Source organism: Tachypleus tridentatus, chromosome 8, assembly GCF_004210375.1.
Source record: "Tachypleus tridentatus isolate NWPU-2018 chromosome 8, ASM421037v1, whole genome shotgun sequence".
NCBI lineage: Eukaryota > Metazoa > Arthropoda > Merostomata > Xiphosura > Limulidae > Tachypleus > Tachypleus tridentatus.
This window is the reverse complement of record NC_134832.1, coordinates 109,564,018-109,582,340: the sequence shown is the minus strand read 5'-3', so window position 1 is coordinate 109,582,340 and position 18,323 is coordinate 109,564,018. Positions and strand designations below refer to the sequence as shown.

Sequence of the window (18,323 nt, the reverse complement as noted above, 5' to 3'; positions counted from 1 at the left end):
GATAGAGACACGAGATAGCCCGATGTGACTTCGCTGTGGAAAACACGCAGAACGTGCGAAAAAAATAAGTTATTTAACTTCTATGTAAAGACGTTATTAAGTGAAATTATGACATTACTGAGCACAATATCTTCCAGTGAAATTTGAATTTTACACAAACATAAATTATATAAATATATATATTTTAATATAAGCTATAGAATTTTTTTTATCCATTTTCGAACACTAACTTTTCGAACTACTAATCTGACATTAGTCCTGGCCCTACTAAATGTTGCATTTAAAAAAAAAAAGTATCTATATCTTCATCTTTTCACTTACCTATCTGCCTATCCACCTATCTATTTGATAGCTCTGAACATACGTAAACGACTTTCACATAAATTATAATAACGCGTGGATTTGATACAAGATTTTACTAATATGATCGATAATACCTTCTTTTCACGAAAACTTCTTTTGCCTAAATGTTGATGTCATTGAATGTCCATGAAATTCCATTTTGTAGCCTAAGAAGTGTCGTCCTTCTGGTTTTTATGATCTTGCATTTTAGCTTTTATAAAGACGCTTTATCCTCTTGGCCGCTTCCATGTATTAAGCATTTGCTCAGCATGGCTCACATCGGTCGTAAAGATGAAAAGCTGGAAGAATGTATTATAGAGCTGGCGCGTGATGGTTCATCGAATAAAGTTCACGTATTACATCACTCTCTCTTGGGAAACGTGATGCTGTAAAATTTGTGAAATAAAACCAGTTTAGTAGGAACCATTACCTATTAGAATGCATTGCTCTCTATTTGAGACCTATACGTTTTCGTGTATCATTTCAAGTTTCATTTTACCATCATTGGAATTTACTAAGGCTCAAAAGAAATGCTAAAACTGAATATTTAAGCAAATATTTTAAATGTTAATTTGAATCCTTTTTGTAACGTACATTTCTTTCACTTTGTGTTAGGCCCAGCATGGCCAGGTGATTAAGGCGCTCGACTTGTAATCTGAGGGTCGGGGATTCCAGTCCCGTCACACCAAACATGTTCGTCCTTTCACCTATAGGGGCGTTATAATGTTACAGTCAATCCCACTATTTGTTGGTAAAAGAATAGCCCAAGAGTTGGCGGTGGGTCGTGATGACTACCTGCCTTCCCTTTTGTGAGCTTGTTACACACTTGTTATTGAATAGGTTATTAGGAAGTATTACTTTATTCCTTGTACTGGTACCGACTCTTTTGTACAAATGTTGAAATTGTTTTGTTGTGTTTTTTTTCCTTCAATCGTACGTTTCACCTGGAAAGTAAGTTCTGAGCAGCGAATCTACGTGAGAGGGCAAAGTACGTTACATTAAAACGATTATGGACCATCACCATATCGTTACAGTCCATATCTGTGAACTGTGCATCTTGAAAATAGCTCTGCAACGTAACTTCTATTTTCAAAAGTGTTTTTTTAATAATCGATCCAGTATACAAGCACGACGATTCCTCAGCATCTGTTTCAACATTCTGATTCCAAAGAAATCTGTAGGTGTTGCGTCTGGAGACTTGACCAGTATATTTTAATTAGTATGGAATAGCATTAGTACTTACTTCAATCTCCAGCTGTTTGTGATGTGCGACAGTTGAAAAAAAGGTATGATTTGAAGCCTTATCTTGGTGAACTCTTACTTTGTTGTCCTTAATTACGGATGAATATCATTCTTACTTATGTTGCATACTGTTGTTTGAGACAAGTGAACGGCTTTACCACGAACTTAGTATTTGTGAATCTTCGTCTTTTATAAGCATTCGCACTTTTCTAAACATAGCTGTGGTACGACTTGTTGCAGGTGTCTTTTTTGGAAAGTCCTTGCCACAAGTTGATTCATATTCATTTGTTTTCCATTGACATTAACTGGAAATTCTAAATTTCTGATCTGAGCAACTTATTGTGATCTGAGAGTATTAATACTTTGCGTCAGAAAGGTTTGTTACATATCCTTCCCAAAGTGGTCAGCTTTCTTTCATGTCACAGTACTCACAAAGTACTAAACAACATCAAAGTATAATTGATACATTCCATTCCACTACGTCTATGTATCGGTTGTGACTGTTAGATGACGTGCTGGTTTACATATCTAAAATCATTTTAATATAATACATCTAGTAATCTTATTTCTAACATAAATATATAGCTTAAGAAAAGACCTTTGTTATAACTATAAATTACTGTTTTTAGACTATCCAAAAGCTCATTAAGTGATAGAATTGAAAACAACGTTTGCCATTGAGACTTTTTATTAAATGCATAGTGTAAACTGAAATCAAATAAAGTAGTTATTCTTCAAAATAAAAATAACAATCAAAAGAAACAATATAAAAATAACGTTCTGAATGTCATGATGAACTTTTAGCAAAGTAAAGCTTAGACATCAGATCAAATTAAAAGATAAATGTTTCATATGTTTGAAGTCTCAAGTACATACTAAAATGATAAATCACGCCTTATAAGAACGATTTGTATATCCTAAACTAGATGAGTATTAAGGCAGATATGAATTATCCTGGTGCCAGTGCTACGAACAACGAGGTTAGTGTGTGTGTATTGCTTATAGTAAAGCCATATTAGGCTCTCTGCTGAGCCCACCAAGGGGAATCGAACCCCAAATTTTAGCGTTGCAAATCCGTAGACTTACCGCTGTACTAGCGTGGGGCGTCAAAGTGGTTAGTAAATATGTTTGTTTCATGGCAAATTCTCGATCTTTTCACAGCGTAATGCTAACTTGTGGGTAAAGACCTACGTCACAGTCCTTACCGAGGTAAGATACTCGAATACCGAAACTGCTAAGCGATGTAAAGAATAAAGTACAAAAGAGTTTAACAAAACTCTTCTTATGGTAGAGGCGAAACTCACAGATCTGAGCTTTTAAATTAACAGCTCGCTCCGAAACTATACAAATCCAGTCCACAATCTAGAACAGTAATTTCTCTAGTAAGTAACAAAAGAGCCCCATTCGGCCAAAAAATACATTATGCAGAAGATAGGCATATATATTGGTACTATTAGCAATATGATAAATAATAATTTGAAATTAACGAAGCTTCATAAACCAGTATAAGTTTCCAGCTACATCTTGAAACAAACACCTGATTTCATGACAAAATTGATTGAAGAAAATGGAGTCACAATAATTATTTTTCACTAAATACCTGTCAAGTTCTTAGACGCATCTTTAATAGACATTTGGGAAGTTAACATTCCTAAGTGTGGTCTTCGAAGTCAACGTTCTTGTACAATAAAGTATGTGTAGAAATTCTATCCTTCAGTGGCCGAAGGTCGACATTGGTGTTATTCGAAAAAGCTAGCATCAATTATAGTTATAATGTGATGTAGAGTAGTGCGTAGTCAATTATAATGTGGTGTAGAGTAGTGCGTAGTCAATTATAATGTTTAATAGAGTATTGTGTGATAAAGAAGGCAACAATGAACCAATATTATTGTTTTTATATGGAGCAATTAACTCTTAGTAGTAACATCAATGACACTAATTATGGAAAAACAGCACATACAATGAACACCTACTTCTAATAAAGATTAAACAGTGAAACATTGTTGGTTAGTAAAAAGTGCTACTTACTTAGCTCAGATCTTGTTTATACTTGAATAATGAGAAAACAGTTGAACTGACTTTAAATAAAGCTCGAAATGGTACTAACTAAATATCAACTTTTTGCAAGTTTGTGGATAAAACTATGTGAATGTAGAAGAACTTGGAAGAACTGTTTTTGTTCTTAAGTCACTTGTACTTCAGACTAATATGAAAGTGATATTTTCTCATCTGATTCGTGCTTATCTTGAGCCTAAACTATTTTCATTTTTAATGAAAATAAACCTCTCATGTAATACAATAGTTGATCCGTGTTTCACGTCAAATAATAGATGTCAGTAAATTTGTGAGACAACATACAGAACACTTACCAGAAACAAAGACGATAGTTTGAGCTTCAACCTTTCCAACACTGTTGTTTGCCACGCATATGTAAGTGCCATTGTCTTCCAGAGAGAGATGTTCTAGGACGAGGAGTTCCGAATGCTGAATAAACCTGTATCCTGAAAAGAGGGGTATCTTGTCTCTTCCGTGTAGCCTATACCATTGATAGTGAGGAACGGGATTTCCCTGTGCTATGCAAGGTAGAGACAAAGATTCACCTTTCTGCCCTTGCACAGCTTGTAAAGAATGAATCAGTCTCGGCGAAATAGGGCTATGGACATCTGCAGGAGAGAACCGAACACACGTATTATCTAAATCAGCTTTGGTTGAAACGAACATATTTGGTATTATAACTCGATGACTTCAACTTTTTTCGCTAAAACTTGTAAATTTTAACAGAAATGCCTAAAAGTAATTAGTTGTACTGTACAACTTAATCGTTACAAAACTTGTTTACTTTTTTCGTTTTTATTTATCTGTTTACCTATTTCTCTGTTTAATTATTGAAGGTTATTCTGTGAATTAAACTTGATTGTAAGCTAGTTTATATCCTTAAATAATTTGTATTTTATTAGAAAAATTTATGTCCTTTATAGCTATCGTAAAAAATATCAAAAAACATGTGAATTATGTTTTCTGTTTCGGAGTAATATACAATATACACGTATATACAAGAAAGTGTTTAGTTTACCTAACGTTGCGAAAACTCATTATAATTAAACAAATGCATTTCTTACTATGCTTTAAACACTTTGAAGCATTTGGTTGCCCCACGGTGCTTCACACTGCTAAAAAATGGGTTTCGATGTTCGTGGTGAGCAGATCACAGATAGACCATTAGTAGTTTTGTTCTTAATTCCAAACAAACAAAACGTTTTGTTATTTAATTCTGAATTTAATAATATTTAATAAATATGATGTTGGTACTATTTCTATTATACAAGATAGATAAATAAAATTACTTTCCCAGTTTTATCGTATTATTGTGATATCATGGCTGATAAAAAACACTACAGTATCGTTGTATTATTATTATGATGTCATGATTAATAAAAAAACACTCCTAACACGACATTTATCCTGAAAACGATCAATCATACAACAATTCAGTGTGCAATGAACTCCTGCAAAAGATAACAGTAAACTAGGCAAGTGAAGTAAAAAACAAAATGCCAGAGCGAAAAAACTAAAACAATGTCCACCAGGAAACGTCATGTTTATAATATTTGTTTCACTTTCTCATTCAAAAATTAATAATACTTCTCAGTTCACTTAATTGTTTTCATAATACAATGCATTTTAAAAAGAGTCCGTATTTGTGCTCTGTCTTTAAGTATCAGTAAGAGAACTAAAACATTTTGAGTTTCTGGGAAGTTTTCGAAATGCAAGGCAGATTTGTCAAATACTAACCCTAAGGTGTTTGTAGAATATTATACACCAGTTTCTGCTTTTTTGACGCAATAAAAGTGTATCAAAATTTACATGAAAGAAGGACTATATACGTGAAAGAAAACGTGTTTGTTATGAACTTTAAACATGATTCCAATTCTAAATATGTGTGTATTTATTTGTGATAACTGTTAGGGACATAATAATGGAGCGATAGTGGCAGTTCTTAATTACAGTTAAAATTATACATTTTCATTACTGTAATCTCAATGTTAGTTGTCATGTTTAAGAGTTGCGTTACAAAACAGTTAAAAAAAACAAATTTATTTTTCGTTTTTCTGTTTTATACTTGCTTATTAAACATTTTCGGTAACAATTATATTTAAAATTTAGTATGGCCTTGAAATAATTTATAACGATATAAGACATAACAGTTGAATTCACTGTGTGGCTGACTGTCAAGTGAGATTCATACACACGTTCAGCTGGATTAGGACGAATAATATTTATTATTGAAGAAGTTTGAATACTGTTTTTTAATTTAACATTTTAAACAGTTTAAAAACTCAAACTGCACCTGTAGGTACGTTTCATATATATAGCTGCAATTTAATTTTAAGTCAATAAACCTTTAATTCTTACTTCAGACTAACAGTAACTACAGCTCTTCATGGTGAAACTAAACACATATTCTTCGTTACATCTAAAGTACTGTGCAAATGTGTTAGGACAAGAGAATATCTTGTCATCCTTTCAATTTTATGGAAAAATTATTCTATGCTATTACAGAATGTAAATTTCAATACCATGGTAATACTTCACTGATCTCTCTTGACAAATGAATTAACCAGAGTAAAAATACTTATCATTCTCTAAAATTCTCATATACTCGTACCAAGGGCATATCGTAAGGGTTCTCCTTGAAATAATATACTAATAAAAATATAGGATCTGGAATAACTGTCATAGTGCCTCATGTAGCGTCTTAACTTCATAGAAAGAAGCTAGTGAAGAGTTAGCATATGCTACTAGTATATATTAGAATAAATAAATTTATTTATAAAATGCTCCTCAGAAACTGTCAAGCATAACATAGATCGTGAAACAGAGACAGGTATATTTGATCATAAAAAAGGAAGAGGCAAAACACCTAAATTTAATTACATCTTTGTTTATACAGCCTTCAGGACAGAAGAAAGACTGCTGCTGATCTCAAGCATGAGATAAACGACCATGTACCAAATGACAGAAAATGTTCCAGGTTTACAGTATGTAGAAAACTCAATGAGAATAGAATATTTGGTCACGTAGCAGTTGGAAAACTTTACTTCTCTCTTCAAATACTGGCAAGGAACTGGAATTAGCTTAAGAGTACAAAAAAGGGACTGTTTACGATTGAAGAGAGTTTTGTGGATGGACGAGTCCAAGTTTGAAATATTTGGTTCAAAACATAAGTTGTGCGTCTGGTGGAAGAAAGGTGAAAGATATTTATTTCAATGTATAGCACCTACCACGAAGCTTTGTGTCATATATTTAGGATATTTGCTGCTGAAATTACAGGAGATATGTGCAAAATAGGATAAATTATGGACAAGTGCAAGTAACATCATGATACACCCACTGATCGCGTATTATTAGTAAAAGGATTTTTACTACCAAGAAGAAAATGACCCCAAACACCATTCCAACCTATAAAGAAGTTACTTAACTAAGAAAAAAGAAGCTGTTAGAGGTATATAGTTATTGCAATGGTCTCCCACAGAGGCTCGATCTTAACCCAGATGAGCAGATCTGGAATTTGACAGACCAAACTTAAAAATCAAAAGCTACTTCCAAAAAACTTTCATGTGAGTGTGTTAGAGACATTTGGAGTAAAATATCAAGGGGAACTTTGATTAGATATGTTGCAAGAATGCCTAAAAGATAATTTGCAGTTATTAAAGCAAAAAAGGGACACAAAATATTAATTGTTTGCTGAACTCAAACACTTCCACTGAGTTTCTATTGTACTAAATATGAAGATTAATAAAATTTGAGTGTTTTACCTGTGATTCACTTTCCATTGTTTTCTGAAAGTAGCCTAAATGTAATTTTTGACTTTATCCTAACAATTTTGCACAGTACTGTATATCTTTAATGATGTACCTTTGTGAAAAAACAACAGAACATATGATAAATAATACACCAGTTCGCTGTACATGTAAACAGTTGAAATACAAACATGAATTAAAATCTCATTACAAGTCATTCTTAAATAGTTTTGTAATTATTGTAACTGTGTTTTTGTTACTTTATTCCAGACATTAAATTCTTCGTATATATATTATATAGTTAAGTAGAAACGTTTTGTTCCATAGTACCAATTCTCTACAGTTGGATACGATTACTTTTCTGAATGTTTATTATTTTTCTCAATGTTTAAGTTCGTAAATAACTACATAAACAAAAATTAAAAACGAGCTTACTTTAGATTATTTTCCTTTTTTTTAATACAAATAATCATTGCTTACGTTGAAATTTACTCTTGACTTTTGTGAGATTTAAACAGACAGCTTCGAATTAGATCTAATAATGCTTCCATACAGTCTTCTTCTGGCATGACAAGAATTTTGATCAAATCGCATATATGCTTATATAGCATCACACATAAGAGTGTCAGAAGATAGTAAATTAGTGTTAGGTATATCTAAGGAAAGGAATTTAATCATAATCATCGCCACTCTGGCAACAAAAGGGCGTCATAAGCTAAGTATTATATAAATAAGTTTTCAAGAAAAACTAGATAAAAATAGTTTATTAAGTTTAATGCTTTAGCATACTTCTATCCAAAAGCTATAGCAATACATTTCAGATATATTTACGCTTAAGACATGGCAACAAATTAATTACTCTATTTCAGTTTTCTACAGGTCATATTTCACGGATATTACTAAACCTAGCGTTTACGAAACTTTTACTATCCAGACCCCCTTTAATAAATATGGCTTCTTGAGCGCCCCCTGAATGAGTAAAAGAATGAGTTAAGTGACGAGTTGTAATACACGAACACACATTAAAATGTTATGTATGCTGTAGTAATTACCTATTATTTTCATTAATAAAAAACATTTTGAAACGACTAATTTTGCATTGTTACACTTTTGACTCTACCTTAATTGTTCGCCTTTAAGTGACAACTTTACACCCCCCTGCCCCTGTAGGTGCGCTTCAAATTTTCAGAGACACTAACTTAACCATTTTAGTATTAACGGGATTTCAGACTAAGTTCACTTCCAAAAGATAAAAGAAATAAGTTAATTCAGGCTTACCAAAATTGCAACCACCGATTTAAATACATATAAGTTCTACCCACACTCACTAACTCTGGCATCCTAAAGTTAATATTGCTTTTGTTATATTTTTTGGTATTCTTTTCTAGCTAAAAGCAATGTAAGGTAGCTTATCTGTTGTTATGGCGGATACATTATCTTTAAGTTTCTGACATGTTTTATTAATATAGGCACACATGTAAAAGAAATATCAGATAATATCGAAGTTCAGTAATCATAGTGTCAGGGTAGCATAGTTTCTTATGGTTTCGTCTAGGAACTAGGTGCACGAGCAAGATCACGAGTTTCAAAAACCTTAAATGTTAACGTTCTATATATATATATATAAATAGAATGAGCTTTCAACTGTAAAATGGTCTCTTTGATTGTACATCCTTAATTGGAGAAACCTACGACTTGCACATTTGCCCTCAGATGATATCTAATTGCTCTTGGACCAGAACCTGTGGTATCATTAAACGTTTAAAACTTATAGCATAATTTATGGCATTCCTGTTCAGCACACACTGAATAAGAAACACATTAATATAAAGCTTATAGTATAAGATATGGCGTTCGTGTTTAGTACACACTAAAAAAAAATCACAATAAAATAAAACTTTTAAAAGTTATAACTAGGGCCAGCTCTTAGATAAGTTCAGCGGATGTGAAGCTCATGAGCCCCCAATAGAAGAGGGTACAAATCCCAGTTAAATGTGGCCATGTTTAGCTCATTTCACTTATCATAAAGTGTATATATATATATATATATAAAACTTCACAAAATTTGGCAGACTTTCAGTAAATATTATAAGTCTTTCACACAAACAAAATCATATTTTAGTCTAGTATTTTTAATAAACTAAAAAGAGACTTATCCTCGAATCTATTGAGTATTTTAACTAGTTTGCATCCAAAGATCAACAATAATGCTTTCAGCTCAAAAATCCCAAATTTCCCCTTTGGAATCTCTAAAACCTCCTAGATAGTTTCAAACTTTATTTTCGGTAAAACTTTGTATTTTATCTGTCATTTTTCTACCCTAACTCTTTACATCGATCAAATTGAACGATGTTGTAACCATAGAAAAAATCGAAATAAATATAAGCTTTAATTTTTGTTCATAGAAGGGATTTAAATTGTGGTACGTCTCTGAAGCAAATGGTTTGCTTGAAAACATTCAGTGTTTTCCTTTTCTTGTCTCATTGTTTTGTATGACTTAAGTATGATGAATAAAATTAATAAATATTTACACAGTAGGAAAGCTTCTTTGGAATCTGTAATATCGTTGTTAAATACTGTCACAATACAAACTGATAAACTGAGACAAACTACGTTTGGTTATGCCCTACAAGTAACAAAGGCAGCTGTTGAAATCGGTGGCAACCCTAATTTTCCACCTGAGAGACTACATAGGAGAGAAACATAGTATGATAAATTTTTGACATTGAATCTCCTTGTGACTCAGAACACCACTTCAGAGTTATATTCTTCAATACGCTAGTTTATGATACGCTGATGCAACTTCAAAAGTGAATCACTTCAAATTCCTTCAGTATCGAATAAAGCAAAACAGCGCCGTTGAAGTTTTAGAGCAAGCAACAAAGTATTTTCAATTTTTATTCAAAGGCATTGCTCATGAAATCATAGAAGTATTAAAAAAATTTCTAAGAAACATTCTGAAAGAAATGAACTATACTGAAATGCAAACCATAGAGTTGTTTAGGTTTTTGCCCAATTGTGGATATAATGAAGTTTTTCCAAACATTGTTGTAGCTGTCCGTTGTTTACACAATTTTGCCAGTTACAGTGGCTAGTGCTAAACACTCTTTCAGTAACTGAAATTAATAATATCATATTTGCGATCAACAATGAGTCAAAACCGTCTCAATTCCTTGTCAATTGAGAAAGAGGAAGCAAGATGCTACTATTTCGGAAACCTCTGTTATATATATGTGTGTATAATTTCATGTACATTAAAAGTGCGGAGGGCACCGTTAAGTCTTCCACTTAGGTTTCCTGTACTCCATGACCAGCTCTGCTTGTAGCATGAATAATGAATTTCCTGCTCAATACATAATAAATAAAAACACACATTCAATAAAACTTTTGAAACTTATAGCGTACGTTGTGGCATTCCTTTTAAGTACACAGTGAATAAAAGCACACATTAAAATAAAAGATATATTATTTATTTGAACTCTTAACCTGTTAGAATTATTCTTCCACTTTTGCTACTAATTTTTGATTCTGAAGTCAGACGATTGTAAACTTGGCAACGATAAACTTTTCTTTCGTCTTTTTCTGTGACATCACGTATCAACAAACCCCCTGTTGGTAGAATAGAGTATTTTCCTCCTAGAATGAAAAAACAGCATTTCTAAACATGTTTGAAATAAGATGATATTGATGTCAGGTGGAAATAAAGTATAGGTTAGTGCAACTAATTGTAATGAATTACCTAATTCTGTTTTTGTGTTTTTTCAATAAATAATAGCATTTTGATCTAACATTCTAAATTGTTTAACACTCCAGAACAGAATAAGATAGTTACAAACATTCAATATATTTCATAATGTTCTGGTACCATTACAAAGACTTTGAAAACCGAATAGATAAAAGTTAATATATCTTACTTTTGTTAAGTTTTATTTGATTTAAGCACGTATTAGCTCTCTTTATGAAATATGCTTAATTTCAGCGAAGCGCAATAGTTAGTTAATACGATAATGTAATAATCCCTTCTTGTTATTTTCTTCACAATAAGCACACTTTTTAAACAACTACAAAAATAAGGTAATGGGTAATTACTGTTAGCTTTTACTCGTATGATTAACGTGGTGCGTCAAATAAGCTTCTTAACCCTTCTAATGTTTTACTTAAATGTATAAGCAGATAGCTACAATAATTTCGTGCACAAAGCGCATCTGAGGAAATATATTATAAGAAAAAACTCTTAGTTTGAAAATTAATATCAGTAATTTCCAGCGTCGTAACTTTGCGTGTAAATGTTTAACGTTGTTGTTTGTTTTATGGTTTCAATTAATAAAACTAAGAAACACATGAAGAGTTGGAAGTTGCAAGTTAATATAAGTAAAACATCGTTCACTGTTACCTTCACCAATAGTAGTACTTCTGGTCAAAACAAAACAGTTTAACTCAACAGCCAATGAAACCGTAATGAATAGCCGCTAATATAAGAGATTTTGTTTGGAACTGAATATTGTCTTTCTGATAAACCTTTTCTATATGAAGTTTTTTCTATTTTTAATAATATATGCTATTTAAAAGATGGTTGTATTTTTTATGCTTGATAACTGAAGGTTTTATAGCATTCAGTGAAGTTAGTATATTGTGTCTGAAAAACAGTTTTCCAGGTGAGCTTGACATATATTCAAAGAAAACATACGTCAATGCCAATAAATCCCGCGATTTAAATTTAAAATTTAAAAAGAATTTATTTTCAATGAATTGAAACATAGCTTTTTTTTTCTGTAAATGAAATCGTGTTCTAGCCAAAATATAATTCGCTGAAATTTGGATAAATAGCCACTATTTACATTTAAATTCTTTGTAAACTACAATGTACCTAGTTATCAGAGACAAAAAAAGAAACGAATATAAAATTATAGTGTTTGCTGAATTTTTCGACATATGGATTAGAAATAATCTAGCAAATCTGAATTTAATATATAGCGATTTATATCATACAAGCTATATGATTTATATCATACAAGCTATATGATTTAAAGGAGTAATATTTGTGAGACATAAAGTTTGGAAAATGAAAAAAGCAGGTACAAGAACACAGTGATCAATGTTACGTTATTTCATTGGACTTCTAATATACTCCACCCAAAAAAGACGTTGAGGCTATTGCATGTTTCTAAATTACATGTTAATAATAATAGTATATGCCTTTACTATTCATACTTAATATTCATCACATCCCAAATACTCGTTATTTATAACCGTCGTTGCATAAATGTGGTTTATGAGCTATGAAAACGTTCTGAGACCGTTTGAAGGCTGATATAAGGATAATTCATTATGATTCCGCCATTACGTAACCTTTGCTAATTTGAAAATTTCATAAAATATGGTTAGCCACAACTTTAATATTTAAAAAATGTTTGACCGTTTTATTAAAAGACTTTAATAATATATTGTGTGGAATGTTTTTTGGTAATAAATACTTGTTAATAAAAATTTTGTTTATTTTTATTCTATTTAAAAAGAAAAATAAATAGGCTCAGTTTTGAAGTTCAACTAATACAAATATATGCAAATACCTCTATGTTTTTGTTCCATGGTATGTGTTAACTTGAATACACCAATTATAACCAAGAAATAAAATAAAATTTTTTTTTTATCCTGTACTATCAGAATAAATTCATGTCACTCTCATATAGGTGGAATTTCCTGTATGAACCTTAAAATGAAATTAATTTTCTTTATATCCCAACTCTGACATTTATCTGATTAGTTTTGTTCAGTGAACTGTCTTATGATATATTTTGATAATTTTCCCTGCTGTATAATGCATGGATTGGCAATGTGTCACAGTTTTTTTTATAAGATGACTGGATGACAGCTACAACTTTAACTTTCATGATCAGAGTCGATTATATACGTAAATATATGTATACAGCTAGGCACTTCATAATTTCACAATAAAAGTAACATTAAACAAGTGAATTGTATTTGCAAAAAAAAAAAAATCTATTATATCTGACCCTGTAACGTCGAGGACGTGATTTCTATACTTTCATCTTGAATCCATGACGTCACTGTCACGATATCTCTCACGTGGGAAGGTACATGGCATTTGAGAACAGCCGAATTTCCTCGAATTACATATTCATTATAGACTTGAACTTCAAAATGTTTGACAATAACTGAAAGTAAGCAAACAAAGTATTTATGGTGAAGGAAAAGCAATCGTTTCTGTTTTATTTAAACCATTTTCTTTGTCTCTTAAAAGTTATGTTGAATCCATAAAGTCATCTATTTTTATAAAATAATTTTAAGTATAATTGTTTAGATTTAGACTACTTTGTATTTTTTATAAGTTACATTTTAAAGACATAAGTACATTCTGGTATTCTAAAATATGTATTTTTAAATTTAGATGATAAATAATGAAACTGTGCAAAAATGCTATATAAAAAGTATTAGTTGAGTGCTTTAATTACAATAAATTATTAACGTATGTAGGACAAGCAAAAACGTTTGACTAGACAGACGAGTGACAAGTAGAAAATATTGATAACAAAAAGTGCTGCAGATGTAAAAAAATTACCCTTGCAATGGAGCAATTCATTGTTGTTCTAGAAATAGGATCCATGTTAACATTCTATAGTTATTCCCCTCTGTCTTATCGGACCTCTTTCTCTGTTATACATGTTAAGGTCTTTATGGTAACTAAAATTTATTGCACTTCGTGCAACAATAGCTTTTATTAGATTAAGATTCTGAACAACATATGAAAAATTCATGTTCCTCTTGTAACATACTAGTACTTAATACATGTGCTGATAATGCTACTTTTAAGCTTATCACTTTTCTATTGATACACACACACGTATGTATATATATGTATTAACTACTGTTAGCACATTATTTAACTGTCTATGCTAAATCTAACCAAGAATACAAGGATTACAATGTTCCTCTTCAAATATAAAAAAATGAAAAAAAATGTATATATAAAGCGACTAAACTTACGTTGCAAAGTTTTACGTATAATGATTGTGTTATCTCCATTATAACAAAATCAGTAGTTTTAAATAATAAAACATTAATAAATGTTTCAGTGGGTTTATTTTATTCTGATTTTTTAAATACTTCTAAATTATTTCGAAGGTTAAAGTTAAAATGTTACTGCATGGACAAAGGTAGTTTCATGGTTGATGAACCCGGTAAGATTAATTTATAAAATGTAGAGATAAATTACTTTCAGTCTCTAGATACTCCGGGAAGGTCTAAACAAGTACACGTTGATGGAAAACTAAACTGTATTTTTACTTCCTTTATCCTGTTCTTACAAGGGTATTATTTTGCTACCAAATCAATTGAATACAACGAAATTTCACGATGGAAAAGACCCGTCTTTCTTAATTAGATGAAGGAAGCAAAGAAAATAAGATCACCATACATAACGTCAAAGTAACAGCTAAAGAAGTACATTAGTTGAGCAGTCTTTCCTCTCCGAAACCTCTGTTGGTTAAAGCTCTTCAAGTTAAGCTGTTATTTTTTGTCTTTAGATAACTAACCTAGTGGTTGATTATACATAGTAAGTCATCAAGTGATCACGTTAGTACATTTTCCCATGTGCTCCTCGTTACCCATAGACTTGTGCACAGACAATCAGAGAAGAAAGTCCCCTGAGGAACTTCAAAAACCCTCTTCATGAGGTCAGTCTAATAGCATGTGATGAAAAGAAAAATAACGGTCAAATTGAACATTGATCTGAAACCTCATCCTACAAAGACATACATCGCTGAGTCAGCTTATACTCACGATATGAGAACCAGGTTACAACACAAAAATTCGTGTCCAGGTTAAACTTTAGGAAAAAAAAATATTTTTCTCGAAATTCACGTCATTATGTTCTTAAAAATAATAAGATAGTTTGTTCTTTTTTGTTTCTCAGACTTGAATATATTGTTTTTTAAATGACAATTTTGTCTTTTTCTTCCTACAACAGCTTTGGTGATATTGAAGACATTTTAACTTATGGGTTAATTACTAATGTTAAGGTAAATTCAGTTATTTATCTAATGTATTCAGACAAGCTGCTTCATATATTTCATATAAGTTCTAAATAATATAAACTGATTGATTTCAATACATATATCAGAAGGTAGAGAGTCCTCTAGTGACATAGCGGCACGTCTGCGGACTCACACCGCTAGAAAATGGGTTTCGATAACCTGGGTGAACAAAACACAGATGGTTCGTTGTGTAGCTTTGTACTTATTTCCGAACAAACACACACAGCGTAGAGGCAAGTAATCGATACATTTTTAGGAAAACGTAATTTATTGATAAAATAAAACACGGACATAATAATAAGAAGCATTTGTTAAATGTTTCTCAATCATCACAATTCCATCATCAACAATACAGAGGTAAAAATTAAACAAACCAAATTTGTAAATACAACAGAATTATATATATGTTTCATGTTAATATGTTTTGTTTATGGCTTAAAAGTTATGGTTATAATATAATTAATCATAGAGTGGGATTTGCTGTTCATAACGCAGTTCTTTCTCATGATTTTGTTTATTTATTTAGCTTCATTTGGATGTAATTAATTTCATTAAAATATACAGCGTATTTTGTTTCATGTTAATGTGTTTGTTTATGGCTTAAAAATTTATGGTTATAATATGAGTAAACAACTCGAGTAAGCAAATAAGAACAGAACACGTGAAACAAAGAAATTCTGTAAGTTTAAATCTGCTTAATAGAGCCTACAAACTTACCTCATCCTACCTAGCTAGCCCTTCACAAAGAAATTACTTCCATACAAAACGTTCTATTTCAAAACTGCTGCCCTATGCTTCTCTTCGATTTCCACGTTCTTAACTTAGTTGTTTGTCAAACTACCTAAGGTACATACTGTACCCAAAATTCCCATATATACCTGCTTACCATATCTAGAAACAAAGCCTCCTTATCATGAAACAGTTTAAAAAATTATTTAACACTTACTATTTCCAAATTCATGTATAAGTTATTATGAAACCGAATTTAAGACTAATAAAAGATTTCCACTACAAAAGATTGTTTGCTGACTGTCCATTGTTCACACATTGTCTACTTATACACGTTTGGAAGCTGTAGGTCATCCCGTATTGGTGAAACCAAACGTCAACTTAAAGTACGAATGTGTGAACACATGCGTGTATCTATGAAAACTGAGAAGAAGGTTAAAAACTCTTTCAACTCCACAATACCGAAACAGGACATCCGATTTCAGTGTCCACTGTAAAATTTTTCTCTGCAGCCAAACTTGATATTGAACTTCTTATAAGAGAAACATAAACCTTTCCTTCCTTCTCTAAATAGGTCCGGCATGGCCAGGTGAATTAAGGCACTCGACTTGTAATCTGAGGGTCGAGATTCGAATCCCCGTCACACCAAACATGTTCGTCCTTTCAGCCGTAGGGGCGTTATAATGTAACGATCAATCCCACTATTTGTTGGTAATAGAGTAACCCAAGAGTTGGCGGTGGGTGGTGATGACTAGCTGCCTTCCCACTAGTCTTACACTGCTAAATTAGGGCCAGCTAGCGCAGATAGCCCTCATGTAACTTTGCGCGAAATTCAAAACAAACCTTCTCTAAATATTACACAGCCTTCACTAGATTTAAACTTACTTTATTTGAACTAATTCGTTTCAGCCGCAAACTCTCGTCTTATATTTGTATATTCAGGTTGTTTACTTATGTATATAATTACATTTAATAAATGCTTCCTATTATCACATTCATGTTTGTTTTATCATTATGTGTATAACTTTTACCAATAACTAACCTAGACCTAATGTTAAATCCGTTCGATAGCATGAACTTGATATAAATCGCTCATTTTATCTAATTTATTTATAAATGATTTTATATCTTTTAAGATAATAATATTAGTAAGTCACATATGGAGTTTTATACACGCTCTTAATAAATTAGTGATTTTTATAAAGTTAGTTACATAAAATATATTGATGTGTCAAATTGTTCAACTGTCTCCAAAATGGTCATACATTCACGTAATTAATTTCTAAAGTGACAGGATCAGACGTGGCTTATGGCTAGCGTGCCAGGCTGCGAATCGGAAGTTCCAAGGTGCGCGTCACTATGCAGCTGATCACACTTCATGCTCTTAGCTGTGGGTTTCTTTATAAGAGAAGCAGTGCACTTAAGTGGTTCGAAGTTGGAGAAAGATCTTCCGGTAGCATATATTGCTGTTTTCACTCGTATCAGTAGTTCATAATTAAAGACAGTTGTACCTACAGTTCCTGGATCTCTCATTCATGTGTCGCGTAAGTTACCATTTAGCTTAAAAATGCCTTATCCAAAGTAAATATTTCGTGTCCTGTAATGTTACTTAAGACAATGTCTTTACATTAATACTAAAAACAAAACAAAAAACTATACAACCAACATGGCATAATACTAGGATATTTAAAATTTGAAGGAACCGTATATAGAGTAATGTTTTCAAAGATAATTAATATGATGCTGGTTCTTATGACCGGAAGCTTATCACAATATTTATTCAAGTGGAACTTATTATTGTCGTGGTTTCATCAGTAACGCCTCTGTAGAACAAAATTCATATCAATTTGTTGTGAGAAGCACAATAGCTTCTATAGGAAAAACTAAGAATGCTGAGAGAAACTAAACGGAGGAGTGATATAAAAGAAACATGGAAAACCTGAGTGTGTGTCTTACAAAATGATCAATTGTTGGAAAAGTAAAAGGAATAATGTTGAACATAGTAACTAATGCTTCATAGTTTCGCATCTCGAAATGTTCTTGTCACATCTTTGTGATGGATGGCACTCAGAGCCAAGTAATGTGGTGTACAAGATCTAAACACGTTAGAAAAGATGAAGTACACACTTTTTATTTTTGTTCATGTTCCAATGTT

General features: G+C 31.8%; 1 protein-coding gene across 3 annotated transcripts in view; it reads right to left on the bottom strand.

Annotated features, from left to right (window-relative positions):
* LOC143223197 (cell adhesion molecule Dscam1-like) overlaps nt 1-18,323 on the bottom strand; it is a 71,861-nt gene that overhangs the window by 43,890 nt on the left and 9,648 nt on the right. For all 3 annotated transcript variants that reach the window (XM_076450796.1, XM_076450795.1, XM_076450798.1), the window contains exons 3-5: nt 13,400-13,561; nt 10,872-11,021; nt 3,954-4,247 (exon numbers count right to left, since the gene is read on the bottom strand). In XM_076450796.1, coding sequence (XP_076306911.1) covers nt 3,954-4,247; nt 10,872-11,021; nt 13,400-13,561 — 606 coding nt within the window. The remainder of the gene's footprint in view (nt 1-3,953; nt 4,248-10,871; nt 11,022-13,399; nt 13,562-18,323) is intronic.